Below are 17676 nucleotides of genomic sequence, written 5' to 3'. Positions count from 1 at the left end.
AAATGATGAGGGAGTAAGAGAGCTCCTGGTTGTCTTTAAATGAGTCTGTCTCCAGGCCGGGGTGCCGGGACCCCTGCAACACAGGCCATGCCAGGCACATGGGTTCCACAAAGGGCTGAGCAATTCGAAGTATGTGGGGGCTGCGGGCCTGGAACCCCTCTGAGAAAGGAGTGAGCAGCCACAGTCAGGATGAAAGGGGTTAGAAGACCCAAACAGTGAACTCATGCCTGGATTTTCATAAAGGGGAAAATGTAGACCGCAGACCACAGTGTGGTGAGCAAAACCCAGAGATAGTTTGCTGTGAACATGTGGATGAAGAAATGTGATCAGCAACCTCAAGGGCAGGTTCACTGTCAGCCAGTCAGGTGCCTGTGGTCACTTCCCTTCCTGGTGGCAGGGGGCATCTTGCTTTCCACTCCCCCACCCCCCCGCAGGGCATCTGCTAGAGGCTGCCAAGCAGCCAGATAATTATGTAGGTCGAGGAGAAGTGGCGTGGCCATGCCCAGGCGGGACCTGCAGGACGTCTCTGGCGGTGTGCCAAGCACTCTGCTTCCAGTCCACGTCCCTCTTTTCTTTAATCAGGGCAGTTTGGTTATCACACGAGTAGTGGCTAAGCAAGGCCGGGAGGGACAGTGGATACAGCCACAGGGAGAAAACCTGGTCTATGTTACCCTAACCCAGTGATCTCAGAGTTAACTGTGTGGCAGGATCACGTGGGGCGCTGGCCTAAAACACGGATTCCTGGGCTCACAGGACAGATGGATCCTGGGGCAGGGTCCAGGAATCTGCATTTGTCAGAGGTCATCCCCTCAAGGAGATGCAGATGGGTCTAGAACTCTCTCACATCTCCAGGGCCAGTGTAGGTGCTAGGGGTCTGCTGGAGGTGGGGAGGGGGCACGGCTATTTCTAACTATCAGAGGTGACCAGTGAATGCCAGACACGTCTTGAGAGGGTGGCTCCCCATTACCCACAAGGCACAGCTCAACGCTGGAGGAACACTTGTGGGGCAGGAGGTGGGGGTGGGCGTGGGGGTCCTGAGGGTTCCAGGAGGGCAAGTTCACTCTTCAGCTGCCACCGGAAGACCTCCTGCTGAAGTTGGAAAGGGCCCTGGTTGGGCTGCTCCTCCCCTCCTGCCTCCGTTTGGGCAGCTAATGTTTCATTTCTTCCTTCCCTTCCTTGCCCTCTCCCCCTCCCCACCTGGTCTGGTTCTGCTCCCTCTCCTGCTCCCCATTCTGGTCCTGGGCTGGCCTTCCTTGTGCTTCTCCGGTCTCTTCCGCCTTCTGTCTTTCCTGTCAGTAACTGTGGACTTAACCGCCCACCCCAGGTCCTTTGTTCCAACTTCGTGTTCCCCTTTCTACCCCTGCTCTGACACCTTCCTGCCCTGTCTCAGAAGACCACTGTCTCCAGATGCTCCTCTGGTTTCTGGTTTTTGCAGTTAGTTTTCTCTTGTATTTGTGGAGATTTTTCACTTTTTAAAACTGTAGGGTGGGATAAATTGGGAGATTGGGACTGACATATAAACACTACTATGTATTAAAGATTGGGATTCCCTGGTGGATCAGATGGTAAAGCGTCTGCCTGCAATGCGGGAGACCCGGGTTCAATCCCTGGGTCGGAAAGATCCCCTGGAGAAGGAAATGGCAACCCTCTCCAGTACTCTTGCCTAGAAAATTCCATGGATGGAGGAGCCTGGTGGGCTACAGTCCATGGGGTCGCAAAGAGTCGGACACGACTGAGCGACTTCACTTTCTATGTGTAAAACAGATAACTGAGAACCTAAAAAAACTAACTGGGGGCCAGCACAAAGGCTCCCCTTCTCTCTGACCCCAACTTCTGTTTTTGTTCTAGGCCACTAAACCATCTAAAGAGATGAGTGGTTCGAATGAGACCTCAAGCCCAGTCTCAGAAAAGCCTTCGGCTTCCAGAACCTCCATCCCCGTATTGACTTCCTTTGGAGCGAGGAATTCTTCCATCTCCTTCTAGAAGCTTCCTTATAACCTCACCCCAGCCTGCCCTCCTCCCTCTTCCCTTCCATATCTCTCTTTCCTCTGCTTCCCTTCATTTCCACCTCATTGTCCAGAATCTCTGAAGAGTTTGCCATGGATGTGGCCCTCTCAGCTCTCTCTGCCCATCCCCTGTTGGTGTTTTTGGTTTTTTGAATGATTCATTTTTGTCTTTTTTTTTTTTTAAGGGGAAAAAAAAAAGCAAACCAGTAAAACTAAAGACCAAAACACACCACCTTCCCTTGATTTCTTATTCCAAAATGGCGCACTTCCTGTCACCATCCTTCCCTCTTCTCTTTCCCCATGCTCCCTCCCAAGTCCATCCTGAAGTTCCTCCACCCCTGCCCTCCCTTCTCACTTCCCCCCCCCCCCATGCTTCCCAAGAGCACTCCAAACAAACTCTGAGCCACGGAGACTTGGAGGGGCAAGACACCCCCTTTTTCCCCTTCTTCAGAAACCTTCCTGGAGGAAAACCTGGACATTGGACCAACCCCAAATTCAGGCTAGAAAATTGGACATAAGGAGACTTTGGCCCGGGAGGTGCCACACCTGCCCACCCTCAGGACATGACTGAATTCTGCTGCTTCTCTGCTCCCATCCACTCATGCCCGGGTGGGCCTGGAGTCAAGACAGGTGGGCTGGAGAGGAAGGCCAGAGTCAGAGGGGCCTCAGGGTGGTGTGACGCCACTGAATCTGTGTGTCCCTGGAGAGGAGCTGGCTTCCCGGGACCACCTCCCTGCGGTGAGGAGCTGCCTGGCCCGTGCCAGTGGGAGGAACGGGGCACCTTTGGACTGCTGGCTGTGGACGGTGGGTTGAGCAGAGAGCCTGATGCTGGGGATACTGCCTTGGGAGAAGGCAGCCCCGAGGAGGGGTATCTGGTACTTTTAGTTTCCTAATTTAGCACTTTAAATGACATTAACTTATTTAATGGGGTGGGATGGATAAGAATGAAAGGCCTAGCAAATTAGACTTGGAGGCCTGGAGGGTGGGAAGGGTCTTGTTGTGAGGGAAGAGGGGGCAATATAGAGGGGGTTGATGGGGGGCAGTGAGGACAGCTCTGACCCCACAGGTGGGCTGACTTGACCTTTAACCATCCTCTCTGAGATTTGAGGGTTTTCAGGGAAGGCGTTAGAGATGGTTTTTAAAATGGGGAGCTGGTGACCCTGGTGAGATTCTCAAGGGTCCTTGAGGCCTGACCAGCCAGCCAGTGCCCCCAACCTCCGGCCCGTGGGCGCCGGCCTTGCAGAGGCTCTGGGCAGTGAGGCTTTTGGTGGGGGTCCTGAAAAGGGGAGGGAGAGATCAGTTTTGACTCTCAGCAACCACCCCCCCCCCACCCTCAGGGCACAGTGAGGGGCCAGCAGGGAGATTCTGTGGGTGGGGGAGGAGGAGGATGGAGAGGGGTCCCCAGGGAGCAGGATTCCTGTTTGGAGCACAAAGTGGAGTAAGCACAGGGGAGGAGGGGGTTGGGATTAGTCACCAACCCCCCAGAAAGCACAGAAAGAAGGAGCCGTTGAAGGAGCAGAGCCTTCTGGGGCCTGGCGCCTGAGGAGAGCCAGGGGGAGCTGTTGAGGGTTGGGGAGGGAGGAGACACTGGGTTGTGTTACTTCATTTTCTTTTTTCTGTTGCTGTTTTTGTTGGTTCATCCTTGTTTTCTAGCTTTGGATCATTTTTGTACAAAGGCAAGCAAGCCTTTTTGAAAAATAACAAAAGAAGAGGAAAAAAAAAATCCCTCCCCCCCCCAAAAAAAAAACCCTGGAAAATAGGAAAAAAAAAAAAAGGACCTCATAAATGATGCAATTACTTTTAATTGCAGGCAACTCTTTACATTTAAGTGAAGTGTCTTAACATTTTATATTGTTTTAAAAATATATTTACATATTATATATATATAATATACGTAATATAAATATATATAAATATTTAAAAAAGAAAAAAAAAAAAGAAAACCACAGCACTCTCCCTGGCCGCTGTTTTGGCGGGGGAGGGGCTGGAGGGTGGGCGCATTGGCCTGGTTTCTGTGGTCCAGTGAAATGGTTTGGTTTGATTCGGCTGTACAGAGACCCCTGACTTGGGAGGGGAGGGGGGAGTGGTGCCCCCTCCTCCCTCCACTCCATTACTCTTTGCTTGCTACTTTTCCCTTGCCCCACCTCCCACCCTCAGCCCTGTGCCCTGTATGTTTGCCTCACCGTCATTGTCCTGAGCTGAATGTCCCTTTGTGAGGGAGGGGAAGGGGGCGTGTCCATCCAGGAGGGGGCAAATGGAGGGAGTCGTGTGCCCCACCCCACCCGCTGCTAATGTGGAGCCCAGTGGAATTTGTACCTTTCACTTTGGTGCCAGTACATTTATAGGAGGAGTTGTGCACAACTTCTGTGTGTGTGTGTGTGTGTGTGTGTGTGTGTGTGTGTCCACGGGCACTAGTCCATTTATCGGTGTGCAGAGGAGAGGAGGCATAAGCATGCACAGACATGGCCTCCCGCCTGTGTGTGCAGGGAGGCACGCCCACAGTGGTGCATGTAACCAGCCTGGGTGTTGGCACGCAGGCACCGGCACCTTGGCGTGGAGAAGCTTGGAGTGTAAGAACGTGTGTAATATGTGTGTGCAGACGCAGCAGCTGTGAGACCTGTATGTGTACATGGAGGGGTGTACATGGAGGTGCGTGCGTGCACATGTATGTAGACCCCAAGTGTAGAAGCGCCTGAGTGTGTGTTCCCTCATCCCTGCACCACTGGCTCTGGCACTCCTCTCAAGCCCCCAGCCCCTGGGCCCTCTCAAAGTCCCCAGCACGTCAAAGCCCCCCAGCTGCATGCGCCTCACTGCTCCGTCCATCAATGTGTGCTTGACCAAGAGAAAACCAAGACGTCTGGGGGGACCCCTGTACCTGGTCCCCCCAGCCCCTGCCCACTGTGCTGTGTTACTCGCATGGGGGGTTTCTCTCCCACCCCTTCCACAATATGCTGTTTCCCCAGGAGCCTCAGGCCTGAGGCTCTGCAAAGGGTCCCACCTGGGACCCCCCAGGGTGAGCCTGGCTCATACCCCACCCTGTCCCCCGTAGGGCCCATGTTGGTGTAGCAGTGATGGCTTCTGTGGGTATTCTGTGACCTCTGTCAGTGTAACTTGACAATTTCTAAATGGAAAAGGGTTGCTGTGTTTTCTCTGTCTCTTTTCTAATGTCCCTTTTCTTCCCCCACTTTCCTGCTCTCTTTCCTTTTTGGTTTTTCTAGCTGAGTGTTTGGGGCTTAAATAAAATTTGTTTCTTTTTCCTCTCCTGGATCTCCTTCCTAGAGGCTGCTGTCTCATTATTTCTCATCTTCACCCTGGAAGGTGCTGGGGCGGGTGGGGGGAGGGGGAATTCCTGGCAGCCAACTGCCTTACGACTTAGGGGGCAGAAGACCAGTGGGCAGAAGACTTAGCAGGCAGGGCACGAAGTGGGAGAGGTGGAATCAGGGCCTGGGGGGGCTGTTGCTGCCTGCAAGAGCCCTTGAGAGCCAACATCATCTGGACACTGGAGAGGAACCCCACGAACTCATGGGGTGCCAGCTCTCCTCCATCAGCGAGGATGCTGCTGGCATCACTGATACCTGCAAGTGACAAAGCCAGGCATGTTAGGTGTCTTAGCGACCGTCACACAGCTAGTTAGGTGCACAGTCAGCATTGGAGTCCAGCTCTGCCCGACTCCAAAACCAATGCCTCCCCCCAAAAACTGAATCCAGTCTGCTTACCTCCAGCTGTTCCCTGGATCAGGCCTCAGCCTCCTGCCCTTTGGGTGAACTGACCCTTTAATGGTCTCCACCCATCCTATCAAGAACAGCAGCTTTCAAATTGTTTTTCTTCAGCTGTATCTCAGTAAGAAATTCATTTTACATCTCAGTGATTTAGACGTGTCCACACACATACAAACACCCACATATTTAGTGAAATAGCACCTACTGTACACTATGCACTCCACTATTTTCTGTTAAATTTTATTATTTTCTGTTAAATTTTAAACATTTGGTCACAGCCCACTCTGGATTTCATAACCCTTGAAAGGGTCAAAACCCACAGCTTGCAAAATACTAGTCTGAAGATTTAGCCCCAGTCACATAGCATTTCTGCTTTGTCCTCCTCAAAGGCCTACTGGTTCCTCTTACACCATGCTCGCCTCTGAAATTGGAAGACCCCTGACAGGAGATTTACCCTAGATGCTGGTTGGGTGGAGCCCTGGACCCTGACCCTATAGCCAGCAAGCTGCCTGAACCCTTCCAGGCTACCACGTCAGAGTCTAGCCTGCCCTGCCATCAAGTGGGCCAGCTGAACTGCTTTGGTTTTTCAGGTTTCCCTGGAATTCTGAAGGCTGTGCCACTGTCGCAGCGTGTTCTAATCATCCTTGAGGCTGCCCTTCTAGGCACTGCCCAGCGTGGCTGAGACCTGGGATATTATTCGGTTTCCTCTACCTCCTCCTATAAAACCATCCCTTCCATCCCATGAGATAATGACAGTGCCCTAGAACCACGCTTTTCCAGGCCTCGTTGGAACCCAGTGACACTTAGGTTGAGGATGTGCTCTCTGTCTGCAGGGAATGCCCCCTCCCTGGGTCACCCACCTGCCAAGTAGCCCTTGAGGTTTGACTGAAAGTCAGACCCCACCCCTTTTGTCCTTTTTAAAAGGCAGCAGATCTTGCCTTCTCTCTCCCATCCTATTTCCAGAAAGCTGGGCAAGTAGCCAAAACCCCTTCATCTTCCAGAATCACCCCGTTCACCATCAGTTCAAGATCAAGTCATAAATGGGATGCATGGCAGGAGTTACGCCAAGCACTTCATTCGTCCTTCAGACACCTCCCCGCTGTCTACTCCTGGCTGGGCACTGCTTACTGATTCACTGGGACCATGGCTCAGCGCCTAGGAGGAGACCCAGCCAAAACAGAAGTTCCTGAGCAAAATCATGACGGACAGTGAGCCGTGCCCCAGGAAGGCAAGCAGGCCTGCAAAGGTGGTGGTTGTGAGTAATGAAGTCCACCTCAGAGAGTGTGACCAGAGGCCCTGAGGTCACATTTGAGGGAAGGTCTTCAGTACCCACAAGGGGACTGTCTGGGAGCTGGTGGCTGGGTGTCCCACACAGAAGGCCCTGAGGTAGGAAGTCATCTGTGGGTTCTAGAAAATGAATGAAACCCAAGTAGATTGAGAATTGGCAAGGGGGCGCAGCGTCACAGGAGGTCTTGGTCTTGGGCAAATGTAGCAAGGAAGGTGGGTTTCTTCTCAGAGCCATTGAACCAATAGGAGGGTCAAGTCAGAAGGTGACATGATCTGACGCTGTTTTTCAGAGTTTACCTGTGGCTGTGGTGTGATGAGGTGGGGTGAGGGTGGGGTGCAGATGATGGCTGCCTGAACTCATTCACAGTGAACAATCTGATGGCTGAGGGAGGGGAAACTGAGTCTTAAGAGACTTTGTAGCTACAAAGTGATGGAGTTAAGACTCAAACCCATGACTCATCTCTCCTGTTAGCCATGCTTTCTTGGTGCTTTTAATACTCATCATTACACATATTAAGGACTTCCCAGGTGGCTCAGTGGGTAAAGAATCCATCTGCAATGCAGGAGATGCGGAGACACAGGTTTGATCCCTGGCTCGGGAAGATTCCCTGGAGATAGGCATGGCAAACCACTCCAGCACATGTGCCTGGAGAATCCTATGGACAGAGGAGCCTGGCAGGCTACAGTCCATGGTTGCAAAGAGTCGGACACGATTAAAGCAACTGAGCACACAAACACACATAGTAAGTGTTCATTTAATCCTTACCATATGTGCTATCCTCCTGTCTACTGATGGGGAGAGTGACTGAGCCAAGGATTTGACTGACCTCAGGTTGGTCTCAGAACCAGATTCTAATTGATAGTAGAAAGGGGGCTTCTTTACCAATAAGAACCTGGGAAGTCCACATATTTTCTCCCTCACTGTCTGCACATCTCTGAGTCCCCTGGGAGTGTTCTTCCTCTTTGATCTGAGTGGCTTATGTGATCCTAAACTCACAGGGCAGCGAAGCATCCTTTACAGTGCCAGGGCCTTGGGCCCAAGGCCACCGTACCCATTAGCTGACATAGGCTCCCTCAACATTCCCTAATGCCAACTGGTTGACAGCCCTCTTAACGATATCTGGCAGGAAGCTCCACCCCATACCCCTGGCCACCTGCCGGGAATTTCACTCAAACCCACAGACTCTCTGCTTCAGCTCAGGCCCACTACTGTAGTCCTTCCATGGGCCCATGTCAGAGAAAAATCCTTATTCCTTTAATTCAACCTAAACAGATTTGGAGTTTTCCTATGAAGTATATGTCTATCCTCATGCCAGTACCACAGTGTCTTGATTGGTGGTAAGTTTTGAAACTGGGAACTTTCAACTTGGTTTTCTTTTTCAAGATTGTTTTGGTTGTTCTAGGTCCCTCACATTTCCATAGGAATTTTAGGATCAGTTTGTCAATTTCTGCCGAAAAAGACAAAAAAAATGGGGATTTTAATAGGGATTGTATTCAATCTGCATCTTAACAACGTAAGATCTTCTGAAACATGGAATATTCTGCCGAAAAAGACAAAAAAAGGGGGATTTTAATAGGGATTGTATTCAATCTGCCATCTTAACAACATGAGATCTTCCGAAACATGGAATATCCATTTATTGAGATCTTTTAATTCTTTCAATGATATTTTAATTTTCTTGTTACAAGTTTTGCACTTCTTTTATTAAATCTATTCCTAGGTATTTTATTATTTTTGATGCTATTATAAATAGAATTGTTTTCTCAATCTCATTTTTAGATTGTTCATCGCTTATAGAAATAAAGTGGGAGGCGTGATAAAGACTTCTCTATTAGAGATACAGTTGACACACAACATTGTATCAGTTTCAGGTATACAACATAATGATGGAATATTTGTGTATATTGTAAAATGATCACCATGATGAGTCTAGTTAACATCTCTCACCATCCATAGTTAGAGAAAATTTTATTTTTGTGATGAGAGCTTTAAGATATTCTCTCTTAGTAAAGATTTACTCTTTTGCTTTCAACTATGCAATACAACAGTATAATTAACTATAGTTGCCACACTGTACATTACATCCCCAGGACTGACTTAAAATATAACTGAGAGCTTATACCTTTCGACTCCCTTCTCCCATTTCACCCCATTCCAACCCCCACTTCTGTCAACCACTATTTGTTCTCTGTAAGATTTTTTTTATTCCATATGTAATGAGTGCATATGGTACTTGTCCTTTCTATCTGACTTGTCTCGTGTAGCATAATGTCCTCAAGATCTATCCATGTTGTCGCAAATGGCAAGATTTCTTTCTTTCTATGGCTGAACAATATTTCATTTTATGTATATACAATGATTTGTTTATCTATTTATGGTATTTGGGCTATTTCCACCTTTTGGTTATAATGAACAATGCTGCTATAAACATTCAGGTACAAGTTTCTGTTGGGACGTATGTTTTCATTTCTATTGGGTATAAAGCTGGATGTGGAATTGCTGGATCATATGGTAAGTTTATTTTTAATTTTTTAAGGAACCACCAAACTATTTTTCATAGTAGCTGTACTGTTTTGCACTGCCTCCGGCAATGTTCCAGGGTTCCTATTTCTCCAGATCTTCAGCAACACTTGTTATTTTCTATTTTCTTGATTTAATCTATCCTGGTGAGTGTGAAATTGTATCTCATTGTGGTTGAGATTTGTATTTTTTAAATGACAAATGAAAATAGAAAAAAAAGAGAAAACTAATTAATTAAAAATTATAAAACTAAAAGTTAGTTATTGGAAAAGATTGACAAAACTGATAAACACCTAGTTAGAATGACCAAGAAAAAAAACTAAATATTTGTCAGTACAAAACTGACCTTCTCCAAGAACCAACTTTTAGTTTTATCAATTTTCTCTATTTTTTTATATTTTCTGTTTCATTTATTTCCATTCTTTATTATTTCCATCCTTTGGCTTGTTTTGGATTTAGTTTGTTTTTCTTTTTCTAGTTTCTTAAGATGCAAGGTTACAGTGTCGATTTGAAATCTCTCTTTGTCAATATGATATTTACAGCTATAAAGTTCCCCCAGAGAGCTAATTTAGCTGCATCCCATAAGCTTTGACATGCTGTGCTTTTGCTTTCATTCATTTTAAAGTATTTCTAATTTTCCCTGTGATTTCTTCTTTGACTCATTAGATATTTAGGAGTGTGCTTTTATATTGCGACATGTTTGTGAACTTCCCAAAATCTTCTGTTGCTAACTTCTAACTTAATTCCCTTGTGTTTGGAGAACAAACTTTGTGTGATTTCAATCCTTTTAAACTTATTAAAATTTAAATTGTAATTTAAATGTTCTGGGCATGTTTTATGGTCTAGCTTTTGGTCTATCCTGAAGAATGTTCCATGCACACTTGAGGAAAATGTATATTATGTTGTTGGGTGGAAGCTTCTTTGGAGATTGTTAGATCTAGTTGGTTCATAGTATTGTTTACATTTTCTACTTCCTTATTGATCTTCTGTCCAGTTGTTCTAGTCATTATTGAAAGTGACAATGTCCGACTATTGTTTTGATTTTTGTTTGCTTGTCGGTCACACCACACAACTTGAGGGGCCAAGGACTGAATCTGTGCCCTGGACAGTGAAAGCATGGAGCTCTAACCACTGGAATTTTCTCCAGCTATTGCTTTGGATTGTCTACTTTCCTTTCAATTCTGTTAGTTTCTGCTTCAGGTTTTGTTGTTAGAAGCATATATTGTTGTTGTTCAGTCACGCAGTCATGTCCCAGTCTTTGTGACCCCATGGACTGCAGCATGCCAGGCTTCCCTGTCCTTCACCATCTCCCAGAGCTTGCTCAAACTCATGTCCACTGAGTCGGTGATGCCATCCAACCATCTCACCCTCTGTTGTCCCCTTCTCCTCCCACCTTCAATCTTTTCCAGCATCAGGGTCTTTTCTAATAAGTCAGCTCTTTGCTTCAGGTGGCCAAAATATTGGAGCTTCAGCTTCAGTATCAGTCCTTTCAATAAATATTCAGGATTGATTTCCTTTAGGATTGACTGGTTTGATCTCCTTGCAGTCCAAGGGACTCTCAAGAGTCTTCTCCAACACCACAGTTCAAAAGGATCAATTCTTCGGCATTCAGCTTTCTTCATAGTCCAACTCTCATATCCATACATGCTACTGGGAAAACCAAAGATTGACTATACAGAACTTTGTTGGCAAAGTAATGTCTCTGTTTTTAAATACGCTGTCTAGGTTTGTCATTGCTTTTCTTCCAAGGAGCATACATCTTATAATTTCATGGCTGCAGTCACCATCTGCAGTGATTTGGGAACCCCAAAAAATAAAGTCTGTCATTGTTCCCATTGTTATCACATCTATTTGTCATGAAATGATGGGACCAGATGCCATGATCTTCGTTTTTTGAAGAGCGTTTTTTGAAACATATATTTATAATCATTTTATCTTCTTGATAGACTGACCCTTTTATTTTTATAAAACATCCTTCTTGTCTCTAGTAATGATTTTTTTTTTTTAATCTTTAAAGCCTATTTTATCTCATACCTGTATAACCACTCTGGCTCTCTTTCATAACTCTTTTCATCATTTCGTATCTTTTTCCATTCTTTCACTTTCAACTATTTTGTGTCTTTGAATCTAAAGTAAAGGTTTTATGAACAGCATGTAGTTTGAGCATGTTTTTAAATCTGCCAATCTCTGTCTTTTGATTAGGGTGTTCATTCCACTTATATTCAATATAATTACTGATAAGGTAGGATGTATGCCCACCATTTTGCTGTTTTTCATATGTCTTATGTTTTTGTTGTTCTTGTAGTCCTTGGTTCCTTCCCTTTTTTGTGTGAAATAGATATTTTCTAGTGTGCCTTTTTAATTCGCTGTTTTTTTTAATTTATAATATTTTGAAAGAGTTATTTTCTTAGTGGTTGCCCTGGGGGTTACAATTAGTATCTTAATTTAAGACAGTTTATTTTAGATTAATACTAACTTAATTTTCATAACATACAAAAGCTTTGCTTCATTATAACTCCATTCCCTCCTGACTCCTTTATGCTATTATTGTCATAAAAATTGATCTTTATACATTATAAGCCTGTCAACACAGTTTTGTAATTATCATCTTATGCAACTACCTTAAAAAAAAAACAGAGAGTTAAGGACAAAAAATAGAAGAATTACAAATAAAGATGTTTATGGGAATTCCCTGGCAGTCCAGTGGTTAGGACTCCTTGCTTCCATTGTAGAGGGCATAAATTAGATCCCTAGTTGGGGAACTAAAATGCCACAAGCCATGTGACATGGCCAAAAAATAAAAAAATAAAAATGTTTATACTGTCTTTTACAATGCCTACATGTTCCCTTTAATGGTGTCCTTTATGTTTTTGTATGGATTCAAGTTACCATCTAGTGTATTTCATTTCAGCTCACCGGATTCCATTATTTCTCATAGGGCAGACCTGCTAATGACAAATTGCCTGCTTTTCTTTACTGGAGATGTCTTCATTTCTCTTTGGTTTTGAAGGAAAGCACAGGGTCTTGATCTGTCATTATTGTTTAGTTGCTAAATCATGTCCGACTCTTTTGTGACCCCATGGACTATAGCCCGCCAGGCTCCTCTGCTCATGGGATTTTCCAGGCAAGAGTGCTGAAGTGGGTTGCCATTTCCTTCTCCAGGGGATCCTCCTGGCCCAGTGACCAAACCTGTCTTCTGCATTGGCAGGCAGATTCTTTACCACTGAATCACCAGAGAAACCTGGTTTTTAATCTATTCTCACGCAAAGCCTACTATAGCCTGAAGGAAGCCCAGTGGGCAGTAACCCTGTCCTTCTGTCTTTCCGGGCTTAGATTTATCCTGCCTTTACCACTTGTTAGCTGTGTGACCCTGGACAAGTATGTCATCTCTCTGTGCCTAAGATTTCCTCACATATAAAAATAGAGAGAACAATGTTGTGACCATAGCTCCAAAGAGTTTTGGAGGATTAATTAGGACATATAAAGCTCTTGGGGGCTGGTGTGAGCCCAGGATAACACTAGCTCTTAGCTCATGTGCCAATCAAAAACAACCTCCGGGACAGAGGTGGAAGAAGGAAGCAGATTTCAGTGAGTCACTAAGCTCTTCCCAGTTTCAAGGCTCCTCCCTAGGTTCTCTTTGATGACTGTCATCTGTTTTTTCTACAGATGGCCACCAGTGTCATCAGAGACAGCCTGAAGCTGGCAGGAGCAACTATAGAGACATGACATGGAAGAAAGCCCATCCCAGGTTGTAAGCTTCAGTTCAGTTCAGTCGCTCAGTCGTGTCCGACTCTTTGTGACCCCATGAATCGCAGCATGCCAGGCCTCCCTGTCCGTCACCATCTCCCGGAATTTACCCAAACTCATGTCCATTGAGTCGGTGATACCACCCAGCCATCTCATCCTCTGTCGTCCCCTTCTCCTCCTGCCCCCAATCCCTCCCAGCATCAGAGTCTTTTCCAATGAGTCAACTCTTCGCATGAGGTGGCCGAAGTATTGGAGTTTCCACTTCAGCCTCAGTCCTTCCAATGAACACCCAGGACTGATTTCCTTTAGGATGGACTGGTTGGATCTCCTTGCAGTCCAAGGGACTCTCAGGAGTCTTCTCCAACACCACAGTTCAAAAGCATCGATTCTTCGGCACTCAGCTTTCTTCACAGTCCAACTCTCACATCCATACATGACCACTGGAAAAACTATAGCCTTGACTAGACGGACCTTTGTTGACAAAGTAATGTCTCTGCTTTTTAATATGCTGTCTAGGTTAGTCATAACTTTCTTTCCAAGGAGTAGGCGTCTTTTAATTTCATGGCTGCAATCACCATCTGCAGTGATTCTGGAGCCCAAAAAAATACAGTCAGCCACTGTTTCCCCATCTATTTGCCATGAAGTGATGGGACCAGATGCCATGATCTTAGTTTTCTCAATGTTGAGCTTTAAGCCAACTTTTTCACTCTCCTCTTTCACTTCCATCAAGAGGCTTTTTAGTTCCTCTTCACTTTCTGCCATAAGGGTGGTGTCATCTGCATATCTGAGTTTATTGATATTTCTCCTGGCAATCTTGATTCCAGCTTGTGCTTCCTCCAGCCCAGCATTTCTCATGATGTATTCTGCATATGTTAAATAAGCAGAGTGACAATATACAGCCTTGACATACTCCTTTTCCTATTTGGAACCATATGTGAATAAGACAAAGGGCAAAATCCACACTGTCCTCTTTATTGTCTGGATCCGGAGTGCCTATGATGACAGCTGGCCAGGAGGGACCCTGGCCTTTCCCAAAGCCTCCTCTCTGCTGGCCAGCACCTCTGGACCATTCTGAAGGTCCAGAGAGACCTGAGAAGGAAGGTGCCTGTGCCCTTCCTGGACTCTGCAGGAAAAAAGAGTAGGTGCGTGAAAATCTGCAGCGATGAGGGTCAGCACCCTTCCATCTTATCTTCTGTGCCCAAGTCATTGCTCAAGCCAGTCTCCCAGGACACCTCCAAGATACCAGGAAGCATAGGTGTGTCTCCACTCTGTCACCACCTGGCCCAGCCCCACTGCCTCCGCTCCGTGGGCCAGGTACCTCACTTTTAACCCCTCCCAGCCCCACTCTGTCCCTCTCCTCCCTCCCAAACAAGTGAGACAGCTGACTCATGCCTCAAGGAAGGCCATTTATTTCCAAGATATAGACTATACTGTTCAGACAGGACTTTTCAGAAGCAGGAAATCTTAGTTGTCGCCTAGAGAGGTGTGTCAAGGACACAGTGAAAGGAGACATGCGGACGTCGGGCAGAGGCTTATCCAACACTGTTACAACACTTTTTTAAATGAGCAAAACATCTTTAAAAATCCTTATAAATTCTTTATAATATGTTACACATTTAGAGACAATATTTACAATAAAGGATGAGGGAGGGAGGATCAAGAAATCTACTTTACAGCAAATCTTTGCATAAAACAAGAGGACCGATAGACGTGGCAGTGGGTTCACAACCCCCTGGGCTTCCCTGGGATGAGTGAGGACATGGGTGGAGAGGCCTGTGATCTGAGATCTATTTACAACTGTGGGGGGAAAAGGGCGCTGGGTCCTGCCCTTCCTGAAGGAGCAGCCCAGCACAGATCCCATCCATCTGTGTGTGTGTGTGTGTGAGAGAGAGAGAGTGAGCGAGTGAGAAAGAGTGTGAGAGACAGACACTCAGACACCAGGGATGTTTTCTACCCTCCTTCTTAAAGGGAAGAAGGCGGGGCCCGTGTGCCTGAGCTGTGGAAGGAGCAGGCACAGCTGGAAGAACAAAAAGATGGGCAAGAGTTCTAGCGGGGGGACTCTGGACCCTTCCCAGACGGTCTGGGGCATGGGCAGCTCCCCATGGTCGTAAGGTAAAGATTGGAAAAAGATTGGTGTGGGGAGTTACCCTGTAAGTGTCAGTCCTGCCTCTGTGGAGGGGCCCCAACCCCCTTCTCTGGCTCTGACCAGCAGCCGGGGAGCAGGATCCCTGTGCAGGGAAGACGGGGAGCCCTGATGGGGATGGGGGAGGAAGGGGCAGGAGTGGCAGGAGTTGCTACTGGAAACACTTGGATAGTGAGGACACACACTCGCACACACCACCCCCCTCCCCCCACGGACACTATCACCCTACCTCCTCTCCCCCAACTTACATACACACACACCCCCACCTTAGCTGGCAGCTAGGAGCTAATGCGGGGCGGGGAGGACAGAGGAAAGGTGTGAGGAGCCAGCATCACCCAGTGTCTTCTCCTTAGTCTGAGCCTTAGGGGCTCCCTATCCACACCCCATGGGCCGATAAGGGTCCCTAAGGGCAGACACAAGGGCCCAGAAGGGCACACTTATCCAGGGGCCAGAGACCTTCACAGCCCTGCACGGAGCCGCAGTAGCCTAACCCTTCTGGGGCTCCTCAGCTTCGGAGCCCCTGCCCGCCGCTCACACTCCAGGTCCAGCCCCGGCTTCTCCGCTGGCCACTCCCGACCAAATCCAGCGCACAAACCAGAGACTCAACCTCAGCGCCCCCTCTACTTGCACCCGGAAGCTCCCATGGGCGACCAGAGAAGGGGTGCAGGCAAAGACGACTCCTGGGAAACCAAGGAGCTCCGGGGGGTTGGCCGGCGCGGGCGGTGTCACAGACACTGATGGAGGCGGGAGGCGGCCGAGCGGCGCGGGGGCTGGCTCTGCGGGGCTCCCGGGTCCCCGGGCGCGGGCGGCAGAGAGGCGGCTGTCGACGGGGCCCGCGCCTTGGTGGACTCCAGGCTGCTGAGGCCCGAGTCCTTGTTGTCGCTGTGCGCCCGCGGGCCCGCGGCCTCCGGGGGACCCCCGCCTCCCAGCTCCTTCCACTCGTTGAAGTTGAGGTCGGTCAGCGGGCTCTGCACCACCACTGTGTGGCGGCGCCAGCTGCTCCGGCGCCGCCGCGTCTCGGGGGACAGCGGCCGCCGCAGCCGCACGGCCAGCATGTCATCGGCGGTGCCGCGGAGGCGCAGCCGCAGGGCCTCGAGGCGCGAGGGCCGGGAGCCCAGCGCCGCCGCCGCCGCCACGGCCGCCGGGGGGCGCAGCGACTCCTGGCTGCTAGACGAGGCCGAGCCCGGCAGCCCAGCGCCCGCGCCCGCGCCCTCGCCGTCCGCGCGGCTCCGGGCCAGGCGGCGCCGCGCCAAGGTGTCGCCGGGCATCAGGTGGTGCGAGCTGAACGAGGGCCGGCGCGCCGGGCGCCCCCCGGGCCCCGCGCCGCCCTCCGTGTCCGTCTCCACGTGGCTCAGCTCGCTGCGCTCGTCGTCCGCCTCGTCCCCCGCGCCCGCCCGCCGGCCCCCGGCGCCCGAGCACACGCTGCGGTCCATGGTGGACAGGGTGGAGTAGCCCGAGACGATGGAGCGCGTGTCCGCGGCCGGCCGCTCCTCCGGCGCCGCCTGGGGGCTGAGGCGTCCGGGGGCCTCGGGGGCTGCGGCTCCCGGCCGCTGCCCCTCCGGCCGGTCCTGGGCCCCCGGCGCCGGTGCCCCCGCCTCAGGCTTGTGCGCTTCCTGCTCCGAGTCGTCGTCTGTGCTGCTGCCCAGTCCCCGCGCCTCCCGCCGCTTCTTCCGCTTGCGGTTGACCGCCGAGATGAAGGAGATCGCCAGCATCTCCCGGGTGTACGGCTCCTTCTTGGGGGCCCATGAGCCCTGTGCGGGAGACAGGTCAGTGTGCCGGAGGCGCCCTCCAAGCTCCAGCCCCTACACCCCCCACACCACAGCACCTAATCTCGACAGGGCCAAGCCAAGCCCAGCACCCCCACGGGCACCGTCCGCTGTTCCCCCCGGGACGGCTGTCCCAACCAGATCCGCCCTAGAGCCTACCACCCCCGCCCCCTCAACTCTGAAGCCTCCTTGGCGCCTCCTCTGGCCTTAATCCAGACTCTGAGCTTTTTCCTGCGAGCTGGGGGCTGGTTTCTCACCTCGCCCCAACTTTCATTCCATTCTCCACATCCAGTGTCGCATAAATCGTTTTAGACTCCAGCTCTACTAATAACAGACTCTAAACAGCGAAATGACACTTGACAGTTTGAACCCGTTTCACGTGTACTACCTGGGTTATGATACCAGAGCCTGCACCTTTCTCTGACAACAACTGTTCCCTCCCTTCCTCTCCACTCAGTCTCACCAGGAAACCAGCCTTTTTACCTAT

The 17676-nt window shown here is 49.2% G+C and overlaps 2 protein-coding genes across 4 annotated transcripts in view; one reads left to right on the top strand and one right to left on the bottom strand.

The window, feature by feature from the left end:
• The window catches only part of SRCIN1 (SRC kinase signaling inhibitor 1), a 71156-nt gene extending 65883 nt beyond the window's left edge, over positions 1 to 5273 (top strand). Inside the window, 1 exon segment of the mRNA XM_070479367.1 lies at positions 1849 to 5273. Within this exon segment, the coding sequence (XP_070335468.1) occupies positions 1849 to 1983 (135 nt within the window). The 3' untranslated portion in view covers positions 1984 to 5273.
• Positions 5274 to 14673: 9400 nt separating this feature from the next.
• The window catches only part of ARHGAP23 (Rho GTPase activating protein 23), a 73874-nt gene continuing 70871 nt past the window's right edge, over positions 14674 to 17676 (bottom strand). For all 3 annotated transcript variants that reach the window (XM_070479364.1, XM_070479365.1, XM_070479366.1), the window contains one exon: positions 14674 to 17174. In XM_070479364.1, the coding sequence (XP_070335465.1) occupies positions 16149 to 17174 (1026 nt within the window). In that variant the 3' untranslated portion in view covers positions 14674 to 16148. The remainder of the gene's footprint in view (positions 17175 to 17676) is intronic.

Source organism: Odocoileus virginianus, chromosome 17, assembly GCF_023699985.2.
Source record: "Odocoileus virginianus isolate 20LAN1187 ecotype Illinois chromosome 17, Ovbor_1.2, whole genome shotgun sequence".
NCBI lineage: Eukaryota > Metazoa > Chordata > Mammalia > Artiodactyla > Cervidae > Odocoileus > Odocoileus virginianus.
Note: the sequence above shows the minus strand (reverse complement) of the source record. Positions and strands in the feature narration are given on the sequence as shown.